The sequence below is a fragment of the Mustela nigripes genome, chromosome 4 (assembly GCF_022355385.1).
Source record: "Mustela nigripes isolate SB6536 chromosome 4, MUSNIG.SB6536, whole genome shotgun sequence".
NCBI lineage: Eukaryota > Metazoa > Chordata > Mammalia > Carnivora > Mustelidae > Mustela > Mustela nigripes.
The window spans coordinates 14,844,702-14,872,061 of NC_081560.1; the positions used below are offsets into that span (position 1 = coordinate 14,844,702).

The 27,360-nt window shown below is 43.0% G+C and overlaps 1 protein-coding gene across 1 annotated transcript in view; it reads left to right on the forward strand.

Moving 5' to 3' along the window:
* The window catches only part of SVOPL (SVOP like), a 73,657-nt gene that overhangs the window by 13,164 nt on the left and 33,133 nt on the right, over nt 1-27,360 (forward strand). The window contains exons 5-10 of the mRNA XM_059395604.1: nt 4,460-4,531; nt 6,113-6,237; nt 9,341-9,404; nt 12,594-12,719; nt 15,153-15,281; nt 24,173-24,246. Of these exons, the coding sequence (XP_059251587.1) occupies nt 4,460-4,531; nt 6,113-6,237; nt 9,341-9,404; nt 12,594-12,719; nt 15,153-15,281; nt 24,173-24,246 (590 nt within the window). The remainder of the gene's footprint in view (nt 1-4,459; nt 4,532-6,112; nt 6,238-9,340; nt 9,405-12,593; nt 12,720-15,152; nt 15,282-24,172; nt 24,247-27,360) is intronic.

Genomic DNA, 27,360 nt, shown 5'->3' on the forward strand with positions numbered 1-27,360 from the left:
TTCTCCACATCCTCTCCAACACATGTTGTTTACTGTATGGGTCACAAGTCAGGGCCAGCTGATACCAAAAGACTGAGATATTCCCTGCATATTCTCAGACCACACTGCTTTGAAATTGGAACTCAACCACAAGAAAAAGTCTGGAAGGAATTCAAACACTTGGAAGCTAAAGACCACCTTGCTTAAGAATGTTTAGATAAATGAGGAAATCAAAGAAGAACTTAAACAATTCATTAGGACCAATGGACCAATTTTAGGTCCAAAACCCATGGAATACAGCAAGGCAATCCTAAAGGGGAAATACATAGCCATTCAAGCCTCCCTCAAAAAAATGGAAAAATCCAGAATACACCAGCTCTCTTTATACCTTAAAGAATTGGAGAATCAATAACAAATTAAGCCAACCCCCCACACAAGAAGGGAAATAATCAAGATTAGAGCAGAGATCAATGAGATAGAAACTAGAGATACAGTAGGATACATCAACAAAACTAGAAGCTGGGTTTTTGAAAGAATCAATAAGATCGATAAAACTTTGGCCAAACTAACCCAAAAGAAAAGAGAGAGGACCCAAATTAATAAAATTATGAATGAAAAGGGAGAGACCATAACTAACACCAAGGAAATAGAAAGAATCATCAGAAAATATTGTCAACAGTTATATGCCAATAAGTTAAGCAACCTAGAAGAAATGGATGCCTTCCTGGAAACCTATAAACTTCCAAAACTTAATCAGGAAGAAATTGACAACCTGAATAGACCAACATCTAGTGATGAGATTGAAGCAGTGATCAAAAACCTCCCCAAAAACAAGAGCCCAGGACCTGACAGATCCCCTGCAGTATTCTGTCAAATATTCAAAGAAGAAATAATACCTATTCTCCTGAAGCTGTTTCAAAAAATAGAAACAAAAGGAAAACTTCCAGACTCTTTTTATGAAGCCAGCACTACCCTGATCCCCAAACCAGGCAAAGACTCCACGAAAAAGGAGAATTTCAGACCAATATCCCTGATGAATATGGATACCAAGATTCTCAACAAGATCCTAGCTAATAGGATCCAACAGTGTGTTAAAAAGATTATCCACTGGGGCGCCTGGGTGGCTCAGTTGTTAAGCGTCTGCCTTCAGGTCGGGTTATGATCCTGGGGTCCTGGGATGGAGCTCCCTGCTCAGCGGGCTCCCTGCTCAGCGGGAAGCCTGCTTCTCCCTCCCCCACTTCCCCTGCTGTGTTCCCTCTCTTGCTGTGTCTCTCTCTGTCAAATAAATAAAATCTTAAAAAAAAAAAAAAAAAAAAAAGATTATCCACCATGACCAGGTGGGATTTATCCATGGGATGCAAGTGTGGTTTAACATTTGCAAATCCATCAATGTAATAGAACAAATCAATAAGAGAAGAGAGAAGAACCACATGGTCCTCTCAATTGATGCAGAGAAAGCATTGGACAAGATACAGCATCCGTTCCTGATTAAAATGATTCTAAGTATAGGGATAGAGGGAATATTCCTCAACTTCATAAAATCTATCTATGAAAAACCCACAGTGAATATCATTCTCAATGGGGAAAAGCTGACAGCCTTACCTTTGAGTTCAGTAACACGACAAGGATGCCCACTCTCATCACTCTTGTTCAACATAGTACTGGAAGTCCTAGCAACAGCAATCAGACAACAAAAAGAAAAAAGGTACTCAAATTGGCAAAGAAGAAGTCAAACTCTCTCTCTTCGCAGATGACATGATACTTTATATGGAAAACCCAAAAGACTTCACCCCCAAACTACTAGAACTCATACAGCAGTTCAGTAACATGGCAGGATACAGAATCAATGTTCAGAAATCAGTTGCTTTCTTATACACTAACAATGAAAATATAGAAATGGAAATGAGAGAATTGATTCCATTTACTATAGCACCAAGAACCATAAGATACCTGGGAATAAACCTAACCAAAGAGGTAAAGGATCTGTACTCGAGGAACTACAGAACACTCATGAAAGAAATTGAGGAAGACACAAAAGGATGGAAGACCATTCATTCCATGCTTATGGATCAGAAGAAGAAACATTGTTAAAATGTCTGTACTGCCTAGAGCAATCGATACTTTCAATGCCATCCTGATCAAGATTCCATTGGCATTTTTCAAAGAGCTAGAACAAACAATCCTAAAATTTGTATGGAACCAGAAGAGATCCTGAATTGCTAAGGAAATGTTGAAAAAGCAAAACTGGGGGCATCACATTGCCTGATTTTAAGCTTTACTACAAAGCTGTGATCACCAAGACAGCATGGTATTGGCACAAAAACAGACACATAGACCAGTGGAACAGAGTAGAGAGCCCAGATACAGACCCTCGACTCTATGGTCAAATCATCTTTGACAAAGCAGGAAAAAATATCCAGTGGAAAAAAGACAGTCTCTTCAATAAATGGTGCTGGGAAAATTGGACAGCTGTGTATAGAAAAATGAAACTCAACCATTTTCTTACACCATACACAAAGATAAGCTCGAAATGGTTAAAAGCACTCAATGTGAGGCAGGAATCTATCAAAATCCTAGAGGAGAACACAGGCAGTAACCTCTTTGACATCGGCCACAGCAACTTCTTTCAAGACATGTCTCCAAAGGCAAAGGAAACAAAAATGAAAATGAACTTTTGGGACTTCATCAAGATCAAAAGCTTCTGCAAGCAAAGGAAGCAGTCAACAAAACAAAGAGGCAACCCATGGAATGGGAGAAGATATTCACAAATGACACTACAGACAAAGGGCTGATGTCCAAGATCTATAAAGAACTCATCAAACTCAACACACACAAAACAGATAATCATGTCAAAAAATGGGCAGAAGACATGAAACAGATACTTATCCAAAGAAGACATACAAATGGCTAACAGACACATGAAAAAATGTTCATCATCATTAACCATCAGGAAATTTAAATCAAAACCCACACTGATATGATTTTTAAAGTTTTTTGAAAGACTTTTATTTATTCATTTGAAAGAGAACACAAGTGAGGGGCGGGGGTGGAGGGGCTGAGGGAGAAGCAGACTCCCTGTGGAACAAGGAGTCTAATGCGGGACTCAATCCCAGGACCCTGGGATCATGATCTGAGTGGAAGGCGGAAGGTGGACACTTAATCCACTGAGCCATCCAGGTGCCCTGAAATGATTTTTTTTTAATTGAGTGGCTGACATAGGTTTTACATAAAAAAAATATATATATATGATATATATATATATGATAATTAAGGCCATTAGAAGACAAGAAAGAGGTAAAAAATCTTGCCATTGACTACCATCATCTCTCAAAGGGGGGGGGGGCGTGTTCATATCAACAATCAGAAAATTATTCCAGAATAACAAGAGCTCTTAGTATTTAATAAATTTAGATTTATTCAAAACATATCACATTAACCTTATTTTTACTGTTTTTCTCAGCACTGATTAGATTTCATGATCAGTCAGCATCTGTCCCAAGACCAGCATTTAGAAAGCACTGGCTTCTTTCCCCCTCCCCTTCTATCCTGGAAAGCACAGTGCAGAAGAAAAGCATGGCTTTGTTGTTCAAGAATAGACGTGATGGGTTTTTTTTTTCTTTTCTTTTTCTTATGGTTCTCTGTGGAAGAAATACGTTTGAGTCTTCCTTATGAAGTGTAAGGAAGGGGGAAAAAAAGAGAAAGCAAAGCAGGCAGCAGAGAGAACCAGTTCTCTTATTGAAATAGTCTTAGAAATGCAAGCTAACATCTTTCCTTTGATTACCCTAGAGTCAATCAGTCGGAGATCTTACTAGAAAGGAAAGCAAGTGAAGCTTGGAACTACTTGAAAGAAAAAAATAAGTAGCCCGAAGGCACAGACAGCAGATCACAGCTCAGACTGAGTTAAAATGCTGGTATCATACACAGGTTCTTGAATTTTATCAGCGTAGGATAATCCATTGTGAGAACAAGGTTGGAAAAGAAACGGATTTATATTAGTTTTGAAGAGTGTTTCTGTATGGATGATTGGTTTGGGTGTTTATTTAAAATTTATGTTTACCTGTAAAAACATAAAGGAAAATTGCTTCTAGAAGTGGGATAAGGCAGGTCATGAATGAATAGAGCTTTTTTTTAAAAAAAATTATTCTTAAAATGGAAATGCACAACTATACATCCAAGTAGAACGAGACCAGGGCCACCATCTTGGATCAGAGGGAAAACAGCTTCCTGTTCCTCCAATCCCTGTTTCTACTGGGGGGTAGCGTCTCTGGGTGTGGGGCGGGCATCGATGGGAAACATCAGCCTCTGAATCCCAGACTGTGGGAAAGGGAGGTGGGAGAGCTTTGTGAAAAGCCGCTCTCCAGCTTCCGCCCCTTTCCCCTTCCCAGTCGACTTTTCATGAAGATGAATGAATGGGAAATGCAGCTCATCAGTGTATTCTAGGACTGCCTACAGGATAATGTTTTTCTCACTCCATCTCCAGATGGTGTTTTTTGGCTACATGGTGTTCAGCATCCTCTTTGGCCTCCTGGCTGACAGATATGGCCGCTGGAAGGTAGGTTGGCCTTGAAGAATGACGTGGGATTTTCTTTCATGATGATGTCACCACTGGTTCTCTTTAGTGGACGTTTCTCTGTCTGTTACAGACAGAATGGGTGGAAATGTCCTTCTCTGACACCATATGCCCCAATGCCAGGCTTGTCTTTGTGCTTTCTTGTCTTTTCCTGGCGTATCCTTCCTCCTACCTGGTCCCTGTTGTCCAGGAATGGAACTGATGGGTGTGCACAGTTAGAAAATCTTAGAATGTAGAGACTGACACATAGAAACAGAGGCAGCTTCACATTAGTTAACTTTGGTATAGCTTTGAAACTCAGCCGCTTGCTCAAGGTCACGTACCTACTAAGATTAAACAGTAAGATCGAAACCTATGTCTTCTGATTAGAAGCCTAGGTCTCGCTCTTTTTTTTTTTTTTTTCCACTTGTCTCGTTTCTGGTAGGGAAGACCTCCTTAAGCATAAGCACAAGGGGACAAGCCCCAAGGGAAAATAATTACAGCTTTGGCTTTATGTTTTGAAGTACATGAAGTAAATATCATAGACATTCATAAATTTCATACTGAAAACACAAGTATGTCAAAAAATGTACAAAGCACAAGAAGACATTTTTACATAAAAATAAAAATGGTCAACATTTCTTGAAAAACATTTGATTGTGGGAGCAATTGAAAGGAAAATATTAGAAGGTATGAATTTGGGGGTATCAAATCCATAAGGATTTGTTCTCTCTTTGGAGAAGGCTACAAGGGTAGAGACAGCTTCATATTGTATTGGTCCAGTTTTTCTGACCATCAGTTTGGCAGGACGAATCAAGAACCTGGGGAACACCCATTCTCCTAGTCTGATCTCTTTCATACCAGAAATCTAGCCCGATTAGAGCATCAGAGAACCACAGAGATTACGTACATTGCCATAGCTAACTGCCACCATGAGAAAACCTCATCATTCAGCCACAGGGGAAGGGCTTATGCATAATATTACCCGCACTACAGTACCACTGGAATATTTTATAGCCACGAAAAATATATTTTCCCTTTTGACCAAGGAAAATAGGATAAAATAAAAATTAAAAAAAAATAAAATAGGATAAAAGTATGTTAACAAGTCTTTTCTGGGGTAGGGAAATCAAGCAAGATAGAAATATTTTTGTTTTTCTCTTTTTCTTCCATATTCTCTTCTGTGAATTTGTATTAGTTTTATAATTAGGGGAAAAACAAATACCTTAAATTTTCTCCTCATCCGCATCCCAACACAACACTTTCCTGTGCTCCTAATGAGGGCAGGTTTTTTCATCCTGATTTACAAGTTTGGGCAGCTGATTTACAAGTTCGGGTGGATGCAGTGGGGCAGTGTGGAAGAACGGTTGCAATTTGGGATGTCTGGGCTTTCAGGCAGCACAGCGGTGTGGACTGTGTTATTTGATGATGGTGAGAGATCGGTGAGCTCCCTGTAGAATTAGCTCCTCTGAGAAGCAAACCTCCGGATGGAAATTAAAAATCGCCTTTAGAAGGTAAATGGTCTCCCATTAGTTTCTTCCAGAGAGGCAAGGGTCACTAATACGTCTCCTTTGGTTGCTTTAGATTTTGCTCATCTCGTTCCTGTGGGGAGCCTACTTCTCCTTGCTGACGTCTTTCTCTCCGTCTTACATCTGGTTTGTCTTCCTGCGGACGATGGTGGGCTGTGGCGTGTCTGGCCATGCACAAGGGTAAAGACCTCACCGAGAGGAGGCTTGAGAGAGGAATGCGTTATACCCCCAGATACTTACACAGACGTGGGGGGTTGGTTCACGGGCCAAGAGCACCAACGAGCTGTAAATGCATAAGACTTGACTTCTGCTAATTATTTTTTAGCTTTTTATTTTTTTTTTTTATTTTTCTTGAAGGGATGGCAGCTAATTCCACTAGGAGCTATTTGCTGATCAAAATGACCTGAGGCTAATGATACATCATATGTTAATAAAAAATTTAAAAACTCAAAAACCCACACAAAACAAAACAAAACAAAATGATGTTTTGTGGTGAGGCTAGCAGAGGGCACTAGAGGTGAATGCGTTAAAATTTTTTTGTCCCTAAGGTTGATCTTTATTTTGTTAGACTAAATGCCAAGCAAAAGTGCCCTAGGAGGTGGGTAACACGGTCTTTTCATTGCTTGAGAATGTGTTGGAAGAGTTGTTTGACCAGAACCACCTGTAACATTGAGGAATAACCATATCATTAATTTATTTGTTTTTAAAGATTTTATTTATTTATTTGAGAGAGAGAGAGAGAGAGAGCAAGCATGAGCAGGGGGAGGGGTGGAGGACGAGGGAGAAACAGAGTCCCCACTGAGGACAGAGCCCTGGGCGGGACTTGATCCCATGACTGTGAGGTTATGACCTTGAACCGAGTAAGCCACCCAGTTGCCCAAGGAGTAGCCATTTTAAAATGCCATTGCCCTGGGACGCCTGGGTGGCTCAGTTGGTTAAGCAGCTGCCTTCGGCTCAGGTCATGACCCCAGGGTCCTGGGATCGAGTCCCACATCGGGCTCCTTGCTCAGCAGGGAGCCTGCTTCTCCCTCTGCCTCTGCCTGTGCTCGCTTTCTCCCTTTCTCTCTGATAAATAAATAAAAATCTTTAAAAAAAAAAATTAAAAAAATAAAATGCCATTGCCCTGTGACGGAGGACTGTGTCTAAGCCCATTTGCAAAGCAGGGGGAGGTCACTGAGAGAGATGGCGGCTGCAGGTCCTTCTCTGCCCTAGGATAAGTGCACAATGTGTCGTGCCTGGAGAGGTGTCCGCTGAATGGTCAGCAGCTCCGGAGCCTCCTTTAGATTCACAGAGCCCTCAGCCGACTCTCTCCTGGGTGCCGTGGAGCCGTTTACCCTTAGGATGTATTAGGAGATATCAAAGCACCCAATCATTACCTTAATGTGTTGCGGAAAGACTGTCCCTCCCCGGGGCATAAATTAAGCCTGCTCTGAGCTTTGGAGCCCTACAGGAGTAGAAGTTAGCTTGACATTTACAACAACCCTCAGGAACCAGCCCGATAAATATGTTAAGAAAGCCCAAACCCTGGCTAATAATTGCAACAGGGAAGAGTAATTAGAAAACGGAAGGGAGTAGGAGTCTATTTATTTGTCTATTCACAAAATTAACGAGAAGCCTGTGCTTCGACTGCCTCCATTCGCTCTGGGCATCGATTCTCTTCCTTCCAGGTGTATTTTAATTTCCCAAGTATATATATATATATATTTTTTTTTTAAGATTTTATTTATTTATTTGACAGAGAAAGATCACAAGTAGGCATAGAGGCAGGCAGAGAGAGAGAGAGAGGAGGAAGCAGGCTCCCTGCTGGGCAGAGAGCCCGATGCGGGACTCGATCCCAGGACCCTGAGATCATGACCTGAGCCGAAGGCAGCGGCTTAACCCACTGAGCCACCCAGGGGCCCCCCAAGTATATTTTAGAAAGGGTTTGGCAAAAACACTTTTCACTTTTGGGGTTGGAGGGAGGGAATGATATCTCTTAAATGGTGGAAGATTGAAAAGAACTTTGAGAAGAAGCGTGTAAACAGAAGGGCAATTGCAAGTTTCTTATTCTCTTATGTGGATTTTAGCTGTTCACAAACATACAGCAAAACACAATTGTTTAGGAAAAACTTCTGTTTTCCTCTACACATTCACACTCAGTACTTGTGACAAAGCTTCACTTTTTTTTTTTTCTTAAGAGAGAGAAAGCGCGCGCCAGCAGGGGGGTTGGGAGGAGACAGAGGGAGTAGGAGAACTTTAAGTAGGTTCTACTTGGAGCCCCGTGTGAGGTTCCATCTGATATCCCTGGGCTCATGACCTGAGCTGAAATCAAGAGTCGGGCACTTAACCGACTGAGCCACCCAGGCGACCCGATAGATCTTCACTCCGGACACTAAATGTGCGGGTTATTTACACACCAGCCAATTCTCTAACACCAGCTGGTTGTTCTACAGATTAGTTCAATTCTTCCTAACAGGAGTTTGCTCAGACCCCTCCCCTACCCTCAGGTTTAGGCTCAGTCCCAAGAGGCTACCGCCCACCTCAGACCCCAATCACAAGCAGCAGGTCCCCAGCTTATCCACACCTTCTATCTGACTTGTTACAAATGCAAGTTACCCCAGATCCTTCTGTGGACTCAATGAATGGCCAGAGCAGCTCCCAGGACCCAGGCAAACAGTCTACCTATGACTGCAGCTGTAGTTCAAAGGAGATTTTAGAGGAAACAGGTGAATGGCCCGATGAAGAGAGATACACAGGGCAGGCTCTGGAAGGGTCCTGAGAGCAAGAGCTACTGTTTCTATGGAGTCTGTGGCCCACCACCCTCCCAGCACACAGATGGGCTTGCCAGCCTGGAAGCTCGCCAAACCTTGTATGTTCGAGCTTTCTATGGAGGCCTCTTCATGGAGGCATGAGACATGGAGGCATCAAATCATTATCCAATCCCTCTCCTCTCTCCAGGGGTTGGAGGACAGGGTTGGACATTCCAAGATTCTAATCATGGTTTGGTCTTTTAAGATGAGGCCCCATCTAGGCACTCACCAAAAGCCATCTCCTGAGAATAAAGGATGCTCCTTTGGACCAGGAAGCCCAAGGATTCTAGGTGTTCTATGTCAGACACTGGGGTCAAAGACCAAATATCAGCAGGAACCAGGAGCTGAGAGCAGTATATACATATATTTATTTCACAGTGATGAAGTCTATGTTTTTTCTTTTTTTATCTCTGTGACAAGAAAAGTTATGATTTTTCAAGTCATTTTCTTTGATAAAAACACAATTATTCTGTTCCCCCTCCCTTCCTGTTTAGGCTAATCATAAAGACTGAATTTTTGCCTACAAAATACCGAGGCTACATGCTCCCGTTGTCTCAGGTAAGATAAAACAGGAATTCTATGTGGGCTTCTGATCCTAGAGGATGTGATGCCCTTGGTTTTGCTTCTGGCTGGTTGTCTGTTGGGTTAGCACTCTATCTTGGTGTTAACTAAAGAGCACTGGGAAGGCTGGATGCCAGGGGTCCCATTTCAAGAGGCTAGGACTTTTGTCACCCAACAGTAGCATTTAGAACACAGTAGCCTCTTCCAGGAAACATTCCGGTGGCCGGTCTCAGTGGAATGATGGAAGCTTAGGCATGCATCTGGAATGGACTTACTCTTCCCCCCCTGAGTCTTCAGGAGGGGGACATACCTACTAGCCTCTTTAGGGCAGCCTATCTCCCCTCTAGGATTTCTACGGTCTTCGGGGCCACAACTGGCCCATGACTGTGGGGACATGCCCTAAGTGCCTTGTTCAGCTGAATGATTTATCCAGGAGATTGGAATGTTCCCAAGACTGCCGCAGGCCCTGCTGGTCTCCGAGGAGAGGTTTGGCATCGGAAGCTATGTCAATCAATCTAGGAGTCCTTGATGTCTGATGTCATCAGTGTCCAAAAGCCCTGATTTCAGGGGCCCACCAAAAAGAAAGCTCTTCTCACTGAAATATATATTTAGCAATAAATAAAGCAGTAGGAGAATACTTTTAAGATTTATTTTAAAATTTTCCAATACTCCATGAAGGCAACAAAAAATGACAAAGAACATAACAAACGCTGTTTGTTACTCTTTGCATTTCTCCTGTTTTTTTGATCGTTGTTAAGATAGACAGATGCAGACACATTTAATACTTAGCATTGGAGCTTATCCTTCTTTTTGCACCAATTTGCATTTGTGTTATTTTATTTTTTTATTATGTTCTGCTAGCCACCATATAGTACATCATTAGTTTTTTTTTTTTTTTTAAGACTTTATTTATTCACTTGACAGAGAGAGATCACAAGTAGGCAGAGAGGAAGGCTGAGAGAGAGGGGGAAGCAGGCCCCGTGCTCGACACCGGGCTTGATCCCAGTCAGGACCCCGAGACCACGACCCGAGCCAAAAGCAAAGGCTTTAACTCACTGGGCCACCCAGGTGCCCCTCATTAGTTTTTGATGTAGTGTTGAAGATTCATTAGTTGCATATAACACCCAGTGCTCATCACAACACGTGCCCTCCATCATCCGACTGAATTATTCCTCTCCCCTCCAAAACCCTCAGTTTGTTTCCTGGAGTCCATAGTCTCTCATGGTTCGTCTTCCTCTCTGATTCCGCCCCCGCTTCGGTTTTCCCTCCCTTCCCCTGTGGTCCCCATGCCATTCCTTACACTATACATAGGAGTGAAAGCATATGGTAACTGTCTTTCTCTGCTTGACTTATTTGGATTTTATCCTTAACCGTATTACATGGGCGTGGTCCTACTCAAGCTCATCTGTGGACATTTTCTCTTCTACTGGCCATTAACTCCATGGCATGCTTCCTGGTCGTGTCTTCTCCTCGCTAGTCTTATTTTCCTCCTCTCCTTGGATCATCTAATGAACTCCAATGGGTTTAGTTACCTCTGTCTGTAAACCCTAATATCTTTACCTACAACCAAGAGCATCCCCTTGACTTTCAGACGCAGATCGAGCCAATAGCCTACGGGAGAATCCCTGGACTATCGCTTCAGAAATACAACGTGGATAGAATTCATCTGCTCATTTCCCCCTGAAATGTCTTATTTCCACATTTCCACTCTCAGCTAGTAGTAAACATGGTCCCCTCGGTCATCTGGGCCACAAGGTCAAGAGCCATCCCGGACCCCTCCTGTGCCATCATCCCCATTCAATCCTTACCACGTCCTTCCCATTCATCGCTTATTGATGGACCCCCAACTGCAGTGTCTATCAGCAAACCCTGTCACTTTTACCTCTAATATATGTGCCAAATCACCAGTTATAGAATTTTTTTGCCACTTCCCTACTAAAATTATTTTTTTTTGTAAAATATTTTATTTATTTATTTGTCAGAGAGAAAGAGAGCAACAGGCAGAAGGAGAAGCAGGGAACCCGATGGGGGACTTGATCCCAGAACCCTGGGATCACAACCTGAGCCGAAGGCAGACGCTTAACCCACTGAGCCACTTAGGCGCCGTCCCTACTAAAATTCTTGTCAGTGACCTGTCACCTGCCATCTGGTCGATCACAACGGCTTACTGCTGGTCTTCTTATTTGTTGCCTTTTCAGAAGGCACATCCCTGGTCACTCCCCATGACATTACTCTTTTGTCATAGCCCTCAGTGCTTTCTGAAATAATCCTGTTTGGTTTTTGTAGTTGAAATCTTTAGTGATAAAATAGTCACCCCTTTGTCACCCCTTACTTAGTTGCCCACAAAAGGTCTTTTATTCTATTGTCTTCTCTCCATTTCTTGAGGTGGAATGGAGGTGTCATCTTCCAGTAGGGAGAGAATGCTTAGGCTAACATTCTAGTTTGATTGGAATGATTTGGAATCATTCTAGTTCCCAAAACCAACAGGCCCAGCCGTAATGGGCTGCCATGTTGTTTGTTGATATACAGTGATATTCAAGATACATTTTTCAGGACAAAAAGCAATATTTATACTATGATACCATTTGTGAAAAAAGAGAATGAGATATATCCTTATTAGCTTATATATGCTTAGAACAGCTTTGGGAGGACCCAAGAAATCGGTAATATTGGTTTCTTCTAAGAAGAGAACTGGATGACAAAGAAGCAGGAGAGGAAAAGAGTATTTTTAATGTTTTCCTTTGTGGTTTTTGAGTTAGGAACCAGTTAATCTTTTATTTATTCAATGGGGGAAAAATGTCAATGTTTCCAATTTTTAAAACTGTGGTGACAGTACTGACCCCTTGTATAGCTGAGCCTTCTATTTATAGACAAGCAAACTGAGCCGTGGAGACGTGGGGTGATGTTCCCTGTTCATCTAGGTCCTGGAGCTAGTGCTGGGAGTAGAACCCGGACCTGGGCTCCTTAAAGACCTCTTTCACCTCTCCTCTTATACTGAAATGCTCCTGAGAGAGGCAGGGTTGAGCACACTTGATAAGGGGAATTGTGAATGTTTTGTTTTCAAGAAATTATTATACCCAACATGGGGCTTGAACTTACAACCCCAGATCAAGAGTCACCCACTCCACCAAGGAGCCAGGCAAATGCCCTGATGGGAGGAATTGTAACCTCTCATCCTCTCCCCAGGTTTTCTGGCTGGCTGGCTCCCTGCTTATCATCGGCCTGGCCTCCGTGGTCATCCCCACCATCGGGTGGCGCTGGCTGATTCGCATCGCCTCCATTCCAGGCATCATCCTCATCCTGGCCTTCAAGGTGAGCTGTTCGGTCATGGGCAACCTCTGGTCCTCTCCTCCAGCTGGCCCAGGGGTCCTTCTGCCCCACATGTATCAGCCTCACTCTGCCTTTTTCCTTCACTCAAGACTGTCTCAATCCGCTTCATCCCTCCCCTCCGTTAGCCTGCCTCAGATCGTTTATTGCTGGAAGTTTCGTCTCACAGCGACACCCCACTTGAGCTGACCCTTCTCTTACCTTTAGTGGTTGGAGTCTGACGCCTGGCGCACATTCTCGGGCCACTACAGGCCAGCTGTTCTGTCCTTCTGCTCTCCCTCTAATCCACAGAATCAACCTCTTCCTTAGGTTCTGCTGGATTTCCCTCATTGTTCAAAGACGGGGCTGTGTGTGTGTGTGTGTGTGTGTGTGTGTGTGTGTGTGTGTGCTAACACTACAGAATCAGAGAATTTCGTATTTCACAAGCATCCTCGGAGGGCATGTATTTCGTACCCCAACCACAAGCACACATCCAGAACACTCCGGCTTTGGACACTTTCAGACTCAAGACTTAATAGATGACATCCTATGTCCATCCGTAGGCAGGCCTAGTTCTTAGGAGGTCCTTTCTGATGTGGAGGGGACCCTGCCTCCTCATGGGTTTACCTGCAGTCTTAATAGTTCTCTCTGAAAATCCAGAGGTTCTAGCTTCTACATGATATCCCTCCAAATGGTTAAGAAATTCTAGCCCAATCAGAGCTTTCCTTCTTTGAATGAAGCAACACCATGACCTTCAACTCTTTCTCCCGACACCTGATCCCAGAGCCCTGTCTATTTTTTTTCTGGATGAGCCCATTGGTCCGTGTCTTCTCTGCAGCGAACTGTTGCTTGATGTCCCACCCAGAGCGGTAGGTGCCTGGTTCCAGGGGCTTAATGGGCCCAGGCCATCCTTGAACAGCCTGCCTGCCTTGGCCGGTGCAGTTAGAAACAGACGGTCCTGACCCCATTTTCCTGGACGAGTGGTTCCACGCCATGAATAGGGCATATCTCCTAGGGCCGTGTGGAAGATTAAACAAGGTAATGCACACGACTCTCTTCATGAACCTGGAACACGAACAGTGTCCAACATGTGTGAGCCACACAGCTATGTTATTGCCTTTATAAAAATTATTATTTTGAATATCAGCCTTGTCTTTGGATTGAGGACACTCACACCGAGTATGTACCAGGCTCTGCACGAGGTTCTGAGGCTAAAAGTATGCATAGGATATGGTTCTTGCCATCAAGGCATGCCGGTCAATGGGCAAGAGATAGATACGAATACAAAGGGTGATGGTGCCCACGGGACTCGGTAAGCGCGGTCACAGCGTTCATCCTGTGGGTGCTCGGGGAGAGAGTGATTTGTTCCAGTGGGGCGATGCTGTTGAATTTGGCCGTGGGGGATGGAACAGCCCGCACCACGAGGGCCAGAGAGTGGGGCAAGTGCATGTGGGCAGAGCTCAGGTGTCAGCCCAGCCATGAAGGTGTGAAATGCAGAATCTTTGGGGGAGAGCAGGTAGGCTGGAATGAAGGGTGCTGGTGGGGGGCGGGGGATGGGAGGCGCTGACAGGCCTGTGTCCAGATTATGAGGGCCTTCGAGGCAGGGGGTGCTGGCTGTGTGCTGGGAAGCTGGTCTGCAGCTGCGTGGAGCCTGTGTGCATGGAAAGCCAGGGGAGCAGTCAGGATCGTCCCAGTGGGAGATGAGGGGCTGCTGGGCGCGGGATGGTGAGCAGGTGCCGCCACCTCCATCGAAGCATGAAGGGCAGGGAGTGGTTCAAGGTGATTCTCAAGGCCCCAGTCTCCATGGAGGCCTGTCTTGTTAGGTGGGTATGTATGTATTTATATTTGTTTCTGTATTTGAGAGAACGCAAGAGCACGAGCGGGGAGAGGGGCAAAGGGAGCGGGACAGACAGACCCCACTGAGCTGGGAGCCTGACATGGGGCCTGATCCCAGGACCCCACGATCTTGACCTGAGCCACTTAATTGACGGAGCCGCCCAGGCACACCAGCCTGTAGTGTAGTCCGAGTACAGCGTTCAGTGATCAGTGGGTGGCGGGGTCTGGCTTGTCAGGAGTGGTGCTCCGCCATCGGGGGCGCTTGGGTCCCTGCCGTGGTCGTGCTGTGGGCTGGCGCGTGTAGGAGATCGCAGGGTGCCTGGGGGCAGGCTGGGGTGACAGGGCAGTAGAGCGGCCCTGGGGCAGCTGTTTGCCAAGTGGATGTAGCATTTCCTTGCAGTAAGTATTAGGCTGGGCTCAGTATTGGTGCGATACCATCAAGACGGGCCTACAGTAAGGGGAACGTGACCCTGTTTGTTCCAGACCAGCAGCTTGCTGCTCCTCTGTCTCCTGAAACTGAGGCCTGTGACTATACAGCAGTAATCATGGAACCCCCCGGGGTCCGCAGCACTTGAACTCTGATGCTCTTTCCTTCTGTGCCAGTTTATTCCCGAGTCCGCTCGCTTCAATGTCTCCACCGGGAACACTCAGGCTGCCCTTGCCACCCTGCAGCACATCGCCAAGATGAACTGCTCGGTCATGCCGGAGGGGAAGCTGGTGGAGCCCATCCTGGTAAGTTCCCAGTGGGGAGGGCTTCTCTCCCCCACCAGAAATCCCCTCAGTCCTAGAAGGGCAGAGGGGAGGGGACCTTCACTCTCTAGCCCCACCCCAAGGGGACAAGAGAGAAGTGCAGAACTGGACTAAATCCAGCTCCTTGGAGAGCCAGTGGCCCTAGCAAGTTACCTGCCTTAGCTTTCCTCATCAACGAAATGGGAATAATATCTACCTTGCAGAGCTAGTCACGTGACTTAGCATCTTTGTTTCCAGGTGAGAGATTGTTTTATAATTTTATTTTCTTGTACTGGTCTTATAAATGATGTAAATCATAAGTGATCTCAAATTAGGAAACCTCATTAAATGATTTCTTTCTTTTTTTTTTTTTTTTAAAGATTTTATTTATTTGTCAGAGACAGAGGCGCATAAGCCGGGGGAGCAGCAGGCAGAGGGAGAGGGAGAAGCAGGCTCCCTGCTGAGCAAGGAGCCTGGTGTGGGACTCGATCCCAGAACCCTGGGATCAGGACCTGAGCCAAAGGCAGATGCTTAACCTGCTGAGCCACCCAAGAGTCCCTAACAGATTTCTTAAGACACAATTCGGCATTTATATTCTACTGGGCCCAGGGCTCTTAACGTCACTTTGAAATCATTTCTTACACCAGTCCTGACCACGCACCTATAGGTGGGTCAATCACAGGCCCCAGTGGTACCTTCCTCACCTGTCCCGCCAACTCGGCAACACTTTATGTAAGATAGAAATTCATCTCTTAGTTGTGGCTGGAGTGTGGTTATAGAGGTGAAACGTGCCCCTGAAGTCATTTATGCCAAATATTTATTTTGAGGGGAGCAGTGGGGGATAACAAAAGGGTGTTATATGGAGGAGTTTTTAAACTATGATTTAATTTACGTAAAGGTTAGAGTCCACTTTTGTTTAAGACTTTTGATTGAATCCATTTTGGTAGTGTATATATTTTAGAAAATTGTCCAGCTCATCTAGGTTTTCAAATTTCAAATTTGTTGATACAAGGTTGTTCCCAGTGTTCTCTTAGGAGTTTCAAAAATCTGCTGCCTATGTCCCATCTTTCATTTTCATGCTGTGTATTGTGACTTCTCTCTTTTTTCTTGGCCCTCTTACTAGAGGTTTGTGCATTAACTTCAAAGAACAGGGCGCCTGGGTGGTTCAGTGCTTAAGCCTCTGCCTTGGCTCAGGTCATGATCTCAGGGTCCTAGGATGGAGCCCCAGATTTTCAGGCTCTCTCCTCAGTGGGGATCCTGCTTCCCCCTCTCTCTGCCTGCCTCTCTGCCTACTTGTGATTTCTGTCTATCAAATAAATAAATGAAGTCTTTAAAAAAAAAAACTTCAAAGAACAGGGCTCTTTTTGTTGTTGTTCTCTATTGATTTTGTGTATGTGTGTGGTCTCGTTAATTTCTACTCTTTGTTTTCTCCTTTAGCTTTTTATGTTTTTCTAGATTCTTGAGTTCTGTACTTAGCTCATTTATGGTCAGTCTTTTTTTATTTTTAATGAAGTATTCAGCTGCATTTAGCAAGCTTTGTTACAGAGTAATTTTAATTTTATTTCTCTTTGGTAATTGATCTGAGTTTCTCTTTAATCAGTGTGTTATCCATTAACACTCCTTTTTATTGTTTTGTTTTTTTTCTAATTTAATTTCATTTTGGTCAGAGGATATTCTCAATTATTTGGAATATTGGAGATTTTTCTGTTCTCTACATAGTCTCTTCACTGATGTTCCATGTGTGCTTAAAAAGCATGTATTCTCATTGAATATAGATGTTTTGTTATATACTATTAATTATGCCATATAAATCTCTGACACTTGTGCTAGATTTTGCCTGGCTGAGCTAACAGTTTTTCAATAAGATGATGGCTTTGTTCTTTCCTCTTTATAGTCATGATAGTTTACTTCAGATATTTTGAGGATCTCTTGTTGCTTCTTCTTCTTTTTTTTTTTTTTAAAGATTTTATTTATTTATTTGGCAGACAGAGATCACAAGTAGGCAGAGAGGCAGGCAGAGAGAGAGAGAGGAGGAAGCAGGCTCCCTGCTGAGCAGAGAGCCTGATGCAGGGCTCGATCCCAGGACTCCGAGACCATGACCTGAGCCGAAGGCAGAGGCCTTAACCCACTGAGCCACCCAGGTGCCCCCTCTTGTTGCTTCTTAACATATGATTGGCTTAGTCTCATGGATTAACCTTATTATGTTGTTATTTTATACTGGTTTGGGCCTTAAATTTTGTTTTCTCTTATGTTCATATATTGACATAAGAGGTTAGGTTAGGTTAACATCTTTCCTGATGTCTCTTTTTTCCAGACCTTAATTTTAAACTTTCTTCTGTTGCTTTGCTTTAAAATCATTTCATTTTTTAAAAAAGATTTTATTTATTTGACAGGCAGAGATCACAAGTAGGCAGAGAGGCAGGCAGAGAGAGAGGGGAAGCAGGCTCCCTGCTGAGCAGAGAGCCCAATGCGGGGCTTGATCCCAGGACACTGGGATCATGACCTGAGCCGAAGGCAGAGGCTTTAACTCACTGAGCCACCCAGGCACCCCCAAAATCATTTCTTGTGTATATATAGCTGATCTTTATTTTTTTCACTCAGTCTGCTATTCTGTGTCTTTTAGTAATGGATTTGATCCATTTATATCTATTGTGATTACTCACATATTTGGACTTAACTTCTGCCATTTTATTTTATATTTCCTCTTAACCATCTCTTTCATTCTCTCCTTCCTTATCCTTTATTAGAGTGAATTGGTTTGCTTTTCTCTCCCCTCCTCCCTGTGCTTTCTTCTACCGGTTTAGAATTTGTTCACTCTTTTTCTTTTATTATATATTATTATTATTATTATTATTGTTTTATAAGAATATATTATAGCCCTTAAATATTGAAAATGTGTACCCACAATGTCTTTATTTGTATCTTTATTTGCCATCTGAACAATACAAAGCCCTTGAAGATGTTCTGATCTGCCCTAGTCTCATCTTCCAGATTATTTTTGTCTTCTGTTTTTGTCTCATGTTGCTCATAAGTTTCCCTAGATTAGAAATTATTTTCTAAGCAGGTACCTCTTTAGATTTAGATTTGTCGGGGTGCCTGGGTGGCTCAGGGGGTTAAAGCCTCTGCCTCCTGCTTGGGTCATGATCTCAGGGTCCTGGGATCAAGCCCCACATCGGGCTCTCTGCTCAGCAGGGAGCCTGCTTCCTCCTCTGCCTACTTGTGATCTCTGTCAAATAAATAAGCAAATAAATCTTTAAAAAAAAATAGGTTTAGATTTGTCTTTTTCAGTGGTTTCAAACTTACTTTTTACAGCATTTTGGCATCCTTCTCCCTTCTATTGGTTAATTTGGTTTCATACTTTTTATTTAAGTGTTGGATCTACCTGGGTTTAATTGAATATAAGAAACATGGTCTAGGGCGCCTGGGTGGCTCAGTGGGTTAAGCCGCTGCCTTCGGCTCAGGTCATGATCTCAGGGTCCTGGGATCGAGTCCCGCATCCGGCTCTCTGCTCTTCCTCCTCTCTCTCTCTCTGCCTGCCTCTCTGCCTACTTGTGACCTCTCTGTCAAATAAATAAATAAAATCTTTAAAAAAAAAAAAAAAAGAAAAAAGAAACATGGTCTAGCTTTGTCATATCTAAATGCCTAACCAGTGGCACTCATATATTTTTCTGAATAATCCATCTTTTGTATATTTGAGTCTATTTTTGAATTCTCTATTGTGTTCTAATGACATATTTGTAGATTCATGTATATATGGGGACTTATATAATAAAGAGGGCATTTGGGAAAAGGATACAGTTTAATTGTTGGTTCAATGTGACACTTTTAATTACAGTATTTTTTTATATCTAGTAGGGTAAGTCCCCCTTGTCAAAATTCTTTTTCGGAATTTTCCAAGTTGTTTTCACAGTACTATTTTTCTAGAACAACTTTGAAGTCACTTCATAAACATCTCTTAATTTCCCCCTAAAACCTAGGAGGGCTTAGTTGGGATGGTGTTGAAATTATTAGTTAATACCTAAAGAGAATTGATACCTTTATAATATTAAATATTTTTATTTTGATAAAACTATGTTCCTAATCTTCAAGTCTTTTTATATTCCTCAACAACATTAAAAAAAAAAAAAAAACACCCAAAACCAAGACAAAAAACTTTTATTGGAAGACTGAATTTCCTGAGGGGAGAGTTCTCCTTATATGTTTTTTATCTCTATTTTTGTTCTCTTTTTTTTAAATGTACATTTTTAACTTGATACTTAAGGGAAATCCTATGAGGTAGGCAAATACTGTTATTTTTTTTTGCATTTTATTTATATATTTTTAAAATTTTTTAAAATATTTACATCCAATTAGGCAATATATGGTACTTCCATTTGTCAAATTAAGAAACTGATCTCAGGGGGCACCTGGGTTGCTCAGTGGGTAAAAGCCTCTGCCTTTGGCTCAGGTTGTGATCCCAGGGTCCTGGGATCGAGTCCCGCAACGGGCTATCTGCTCGGCAGGGAGCCTGCTCCCCTTCCTCTCTCTCTGCCTACTTGTGATCTGTCTGTCAAATAAATAAATAACATGTTTAAAAAAAAAAAAAGAAACTGATCTCAGAAAAGAAAAGGGAGGAATCCAAGATTCTAAAATGAGTACAGTTGACTCTTGAAAAACACAGGGGTTAGGGATACTGACTCCCCATGCATTTGAAAATCCTTGCGTTAATTTCCTAAATGCCACATTTGAATGAAGTGATATGGTATTTGTCTTTCTCTGACTGACTTTTTCACTTAGCATTATACCCTCTAGTTCTATCTATGTCGTTGCAAATGGTAAGATTTCACTCTTTTTTATGGCTGAGTAATACTCCACCATATATTTACACCAGTACTTCTTTATCTATTCATCTATGGATGGATACTTGAGTTGCATCCATAATTGGGCTGTTGTGAATAATGCTGCAATAAACATAGGGGTGCTATATCTTTTCAAACTAGTGTTTTCATATTCTTTGGGTAAATACCTAGTAGTGATGTCATCTTTGGAGATTGTTTCTTTGCTGTCCAGAAGCTTTTTATTTTAATGTAGTCCCAGTAGTTTATTTTTGCTTTTGTTTCCCTCATCTTAGGAGACAAATCTAGAAAAATCTTGCTATGGCTGATGTCACAGAAATTACTGCTTTTGCTCTTTTCTGGGATTTTTATGGTTTCCTATCTCACATTTAGGTCTTTAATCCATTTTGGGCTTATTTTTGTGTATGCTGAAAGGAAGTGGTCCAGTTTCATTCTTTTGCACTTAGCTGTTCATTTTCCCCAACACCCTTTGTTGAAAGACTTTTTCCCATTGCATATTCTTGCTTCCTTTGTCAAAGATTAATTGACCATATAATTGGGAGTTTATTTCTGGGCTCTCTATTTTGTTCTGTTGATCTATCTGTCCATTTTTGTGCTGCAAGCACCACACTGTATTGACTACTACAACTTTGTAGTATATCTTGAAATCGGGGATTGTGATAGCTCCAGTTTTATTCTTTTCAAGATCACTTTGACTATTCAGGGTCTTTTGTGGTTCCATACAAATTTTAGGATTATTTGTCTAATTCTTTGAAAAATGATGTTGATATTTGGTAGGGATTATATTCAATCTATAGATTGCTGTGGATAATATAGACATTTTAACAATATTTTTCCTCCTGATCACCATGAGCACGGATATCATTCCATTGCTGGTGTCATCATTTTGAAGTGTACAATTCAGTGGTATTAAATACATCCAGAATTTTGTCATCATCCAGAATGGACACTCTCTTAGGCAGTAACTCCTCACTCCTATTCACACCCAATCCCTGGAAACTTCTACTAGCTGTTTTTATGAGTTTGCCTATTCTCTATTTTCTATAAGGGGAATTACGCAGTACTGTGTCTGGCTTATTTCACATTACAGCCTGAAACAGGCATTCATTAATGCTCATCTCATGGTGGCATCCCCTTTGAGACATTGCAAACCTCTGCGCCACCAAGCTCAGTCACCTGCCAGTCCCCCTGGATAATAGTGGCTTTTCCATCCAGTCTCTCTCTTTCTTACTTTCTTTAAAATATTTTATTTATTTATTTGACAGAGAGAGATCACAAGTAGGCAGAGAGGCAGGCAGAGAGAGAGAGGAGGAAGCAGGCTCCCTGCCAAGCAGAGAGGCTGATGCAGGACTCGATCCCAGGACCCTGAGATCATGACCTGAACCAAAGGCAGAGGCTTAACCTACTGAGCCAACCAGGCACCCCAGTCTCTTTCTTTCATGCTGCCACCTCTTGCCCCAAGCCCTGTGATGTCATCCAGCACAACACTGTCAGACAAGTGTTCTTCAAGTGCCAATACCACCCCTTCTGTTCAGGACCCTTCAGTGCCCACCCCACGCTGCCCCTCTCAGTCCCTGACTGTGGGTGAAGCCCAGAATCCTTGTCCTGACATTGAAGGTCTTCCACAGTCTTTATCAATCAGCCTTTGCCTCCTTAGATCAGTGGCTAAGTGCAGATTTTGGTAAGAGGAGGATTGACAAAATACAAAGTTGCTGGACATATGACCGAGCGAAAGGCATCTCCAAAGAGATGGGGGATGACATAAACAGGGACACCAGCAGCTGTAGGTTCTCACCAGGGCTGGCTTGCCTGTGGGGGGAGGCTGTTCTTCCATTTTTTTCCCCTTCCTGGTTTATTAAGTTGTAACTGACACACAACATGGTGTAAGTTTAATGTGTACAGTGTATTGATTTGATACACTTGTATATTGCAAAATGATAACTGCCCTGGAGTCAGTCAACACCTCCATCATATCACACAATTACCATTTCTTTCCTTTTTTTGTGGTGAGAACATTTAAGAGAGACTCTCTTAACAACTTCAAAATATATGATGAAGTATTGTTACTTTCCTAAATCGGGGAGACTCAGTTCTGGTAACAAGAACCTTCCCTCCTCCACCCCCGTCTAGTCTCCATCTTCACGTTCCCCACCCACCCCCTTACATCCTTCTCCTCTCTCTCCCTTCATCTTCTTCCTGCTTTCCTCCCTGGCCCGCAGCTTACAGCTTCCGTCCACATGCCCATCTGATGGCCTTCTCCTTTATGATTGTCTCTCGTGCGGGGGCCCTGTGGATACAGAGCTACAAGCCAGAGACCCTGCCTTCAAGTTTCTTACAGCCTGTTAGTGAGATGAGGCTCATACAGCAAAGAATCAGTCACTAACACAGTTAATGAGTCACTAACACAGCAGCCAGATGTGAGAACCGGGTGAGTGGTACCAGCAGCAGCACATGGGATCAGAGCAGAGAGATGAGCACTAGGGCAGCAGAGCCTCTCCGAGGGGATAATTGAGGCATAAATTGAACACAGAGGAGAGGCAGCTTCAGGGGAGGAAGGAAGCAGAGTGGTGTGAGTCAAGACCAGAGAGGAAGGAATGTGCAGTGGGTTTGGTCATGTCAGTGCCATGAGAACGTCATGCCGAAGAGGCTGGACAAGACTGGATGCCCAGAGCAGCCTCTGTACCTTCACTGCACACATGCAGTGATGAGTAGGTCTGGGGACCAGCTAAGAAAGGGCCGCACCATAAGTGAGTGAATGAGTCCACCAGTTTGGATTGTAGACAAAGGTTCATGACCACATAATTTCTTTGAATATAATTTATGACTCATTGTGATTCACTGCAGACTCAGTATTCTGAATCTCCAGGTACACTTGGAGAGGGGAATCCAAACTCTAGGGGGTGAGTCAGGGACGTAGATGGGCAAGACTCAGGACTAGTGTTTAGGAGACCCGACACCAGGCTGGCTCTGCTTCCAAACAGCTCTGTGACCCTGGGCAAGTCACTTACCCTCTCTGGGTCATATAGTCTGTATTGGAGAATGGGAGGCTAGGACAACTTCAGAGGTGTTCTAGTGATGTCTAACCAGAGCCCCAATATGGAAAGCAGATGAAAGGGGACAGTCAGCTCTGCCCACAGTGACCTCTACGAACTGAGCCTAAAAGTCATTGGATTAGCAAGGCATGTGGCTGGCTCAGTTGGTAGAGTTAGGGGTTGTAAATTTAAGCCTCACCATGGGTGTAGAGATTACTTTAAAAAAAAAAAAGTCACTGGAGCAAGTTTCTTCAAATTTAACTTTTTGTGACCACAAAATCCAGGACACCTAGGATCACACTCCTGGCCTATCTAAAGGGGGGCTTTAATTCCAAGTCCATTTGTGAGAAAAAAATAGTTGGTTTTCAACTGAGTACCCCCTACACACACACACACACACACACACACACACATACACACACACTGTTCTTAGCTTTATTTTTTTATGTTCCTAACTTTAAATAAAAATCCATCACTGCTCAATCATGTATAACCCATTTTTATTTTTCTCCAAAATATTGGTTATAGCACTGACTATGCATAAGAGCTTTTGCTCATGACCCTAAAGACACAAAAAGAAATTGGGCATTCTATCCTCTTTCCAAATGTATGCCGTTCTTTTTCATACACAATTCTCATGCTCTTTTTCAATGCTAGATTTTCATTTTAATGTGAAGTTTAAATGACTCTCCCAACCGGTTTATGGTTATGCTTTTCTTATATCCTACTATTTTCTGTGCTTCATCCCACCGCTCACCAGCACTGGTGAGAAGAGGAGGAGGGAAAGGGTTAGAATCTTCACTTCTATGGGCTGGACCTTGCCAGTGAAAATAAAAAGCATGCAAAGACTGACTAGCCGAGATGGACGAGTGGAAGCAGTGATCTGTGGGCTAGGCGAGGTGCGCTCATGGGCACCCCATTACATTCCCACACTGTTCTTACTTTCTGTTCTCTAAAATGCTAGAGAAGACTCTGCCAGTCTGTGAGCCACTAAACCTAATCTGCCTGTCCCTTTTCACCATCCCAGGAAAAAAGAGGAAGATTTGCAGACCTCTTGGATGCTAAATATTTACGGACCACATTACAGATCTGGGTCATATGGTAAGAATGTAATTATTTTAAAATGACTTTTCAATAAACACAGAGCTGACTTAAGTAAATCCACTCAGTGCCAGTGGGGAGTAAAACCACAAGGCTGACTCCAGCAATGTCTTATCTTTCTGCTACCACCACCAACTAACCAATAAATAAACCATTTTTTTTTTTAAAGAAGAAAGAAAGAATCTACAACTAGATTTTTATTTTTCATATGAGCTCACTTTCTAACCTTTTGTAGTCTGGCCTTTTTTCTCGCCACATGACAGAAAGGGATCCTTTGAAGTCACCAATAATCGAATTCAATCGGATAGATTCTTGTGGTTTTCTTTGTGTCCCACTTCTCTGTAGCCATGACCTTGAGTACACAAATATTTTCTAAACAAGATACACAAAGTCCTACTGCATTAAATGAGGAACTCTGTGCCATGAGAGATCATGAAGAATCTGAAAGGTAAGGTTACCAACTGGGAGAAGAAATTTCTAAAATACGTGTCCAATTAAATTTTATATATATACACAACTATAAACATATAAAATTATATGTATAATTCTTATATATATATATAAGATACCGAAACCAGTAGGAAAATAGGCAGGAGACTTGAACTGGCACTTGACCAAAATTGTATCAAAAAAATGTATGAAAACATGCTCAACCTTAAAATCACCAGGGAAATGCAAATTAAAACCATAGAGACCCATTACAAATCCACTGGAATGGTTAAAATTTAATTAATTATGCCAATTAACTATCCAATTAGATTAACTATAGCAAGTGTTGGGAATAATGTTAGGGAACAGGAATTCTCGCGCACAGCTGACTGGAGTTCAAAGTAAAACTACTTTGGAAAATGGTTCAGAGGTTTTTATCACAGTTGAAAATATGCATAGTGTATGGCTCAGTAATTCCATTCGTAGCTTTATATCCAACAGAAATGTGTAAATGTTTACCAAAATACATTTGCATGAATGTCCTTAGCATTATTTTATTTGTAAAAACCCCAAACTCTAAACCAGCCGCATGTCCATTCACAGTATAATGGATGTGCTGTGTTACATTCATAAAAATGAAGTACTTAAAAAAAATGAAATATTTTACAATAACAGGAAAGAGAAAACTAGTTATCTACATTCAATATGGCTGAACCTTACAAACATCGTAACGAGCAGAGGAGCCAGACACAGATATATTCTGTGATTCCATTTATATAAAGATAGAAAGCAGGCAAAACTAATTTATAGGGTTTAAATTCAGGAAAGTGTCTATCTGCCTTTCTCAGATAAAATCATTATTAACAGGCTGGTATGTTTCCTTTTAAGACTTTAATTTTTAAAAAACTCTCAATATTTAGGGGCGCCTAGGTGGCTCAATGGGTTAAGCCTCTGCCTTTGCTCAGGTCATGATCTCAGGGTCCTGGGATTGAGCCCCGCATTGGGCTCTTGGCTTGGCCGGGAGCCTGCTTCCCCTTCTCTCTGCTTGCCTCTCTGTCTACTTGTGATCTCTCTGTCTCTGTCAGATAAATAAAAATCTTAAAATACTCTCAATATTTGGAAATTGAACTAGAATTACTGTATTTTTTAAGATTTTATTTATTTATTTGAGAGAGAGCACAGCAGGGGGAGCAGCAGTGGGAGGGGGAGCAGCAGCCCCCTGCTGAGCAGAGAGCTTGATGTTGGGCTGGATCCCAGGACCGAGATCATGACCTGAGCCGAAGGCAGATGCTTAACTGACTGAGCCACCGAGGTGCCCCAAACTAAAGCTATTTTAATAACGAAAGGAAGTATTGTAACTACTGGTTTGTGTTTTTTTTTTGATACTTTTTATGAAAATTTTCAAACACACACTGAAGTAGAGGATACCATGGTGACCTCCGACTGATCTGTCCCCCATAACTGACAGTCACTGGTAGTCACTCCTGGTTGCCTCGGCTCTGTTTTCCAGGGCCTACTTGGAAGCAAGCCCAGGCTCTGTGACCCTTCATCCCCAGATTTGAGAGTCTCAACTGCCTGAGGACATTTTCTTAGATGATTCCACTCCTGTAATTAAGAGCCAAACAATCATCTCACTAGTATCAGCTGATGCCCGCAGATCTCACTAGTATCAGCTGATGCCCGCAGCACTGGCGATCGCCCCGGCTGTCCCTGTAAACGCGGTGCACAGCTGACTTTCCAAACCACTTCTGGGAACCGGAGAGGGGCTCCAGGGGCGTTTCTGGGGGGCTGATACTTCTTTCCTTGACTTTGACACATGAAATTTTCTGTATGTTATTATAATTTTATCTCAACCCAAGTATTTACTAAAGAATAGACAGAAAAAAGACAAGAAGTAGATATAAAGGGAAAAACTCCCAGGGCTGCTCATGGCCGGCTAGAGAGACAGCTTCGGGTCCGGCAGAATTCTAAAGATTACTACGGGGGGCGCCTGGGTGGCTCAGTGGGTTGAAGCCTCTGCCTTCGGCTCAGGTCATGATCTCAGGGTCCTGGGATTGAGCCCCGCATTGAGCTCTTGGCTTGGCGGGGAGCCTGCTTCCCTTTCTCTCTCTCTGCCTACTTGTGATCTCTGTCTGTCAGATAAATAAAATCTGAAAAAAAAAAAAAAAAAAAAAAAAAAAGATTACTACCCCCTTCCACCGCCACCCCCCCCAGATTACCAACAGGAGTTGATTTAATCACATGCTAATTTGGGTGCCGGTGTGAAGGGAGAGCACAGATGTAATTAAGGTTACCCGCCTTAAAATCGGGAGCCTATGCCGGACTAGGCAGGTGGGCCCAATCCAGTCATTTGAGTCTTTCAAAGTGGAGAGATTTCTCCAGCTGGAAACGGAGTCAGAGCAGAAGAGAAAGCACGAGGTGAGGCGGGCGGAGAGATTGCTGGGCAGAAGGACCCCGGGAAGGAAGGAAAGAAGTGGGGAGGGCGGGAGGCAGCCAGCCTGCCTGCCGAAGGGGAGAGCGACAGGTCAGCAGTAGCAAGGAGACTGACGTGCATTGTCCAGCCCCAAGGAGCTGGGCTGTGCCTGGGTCGGGGCAGATGCTGCGCCCCCCACCCCCACCAAGGCATCAAGAGACCCACTCAACTTCGGGCCTACAGAACGGAGAAAATAAATGTGAGTTGTTTTA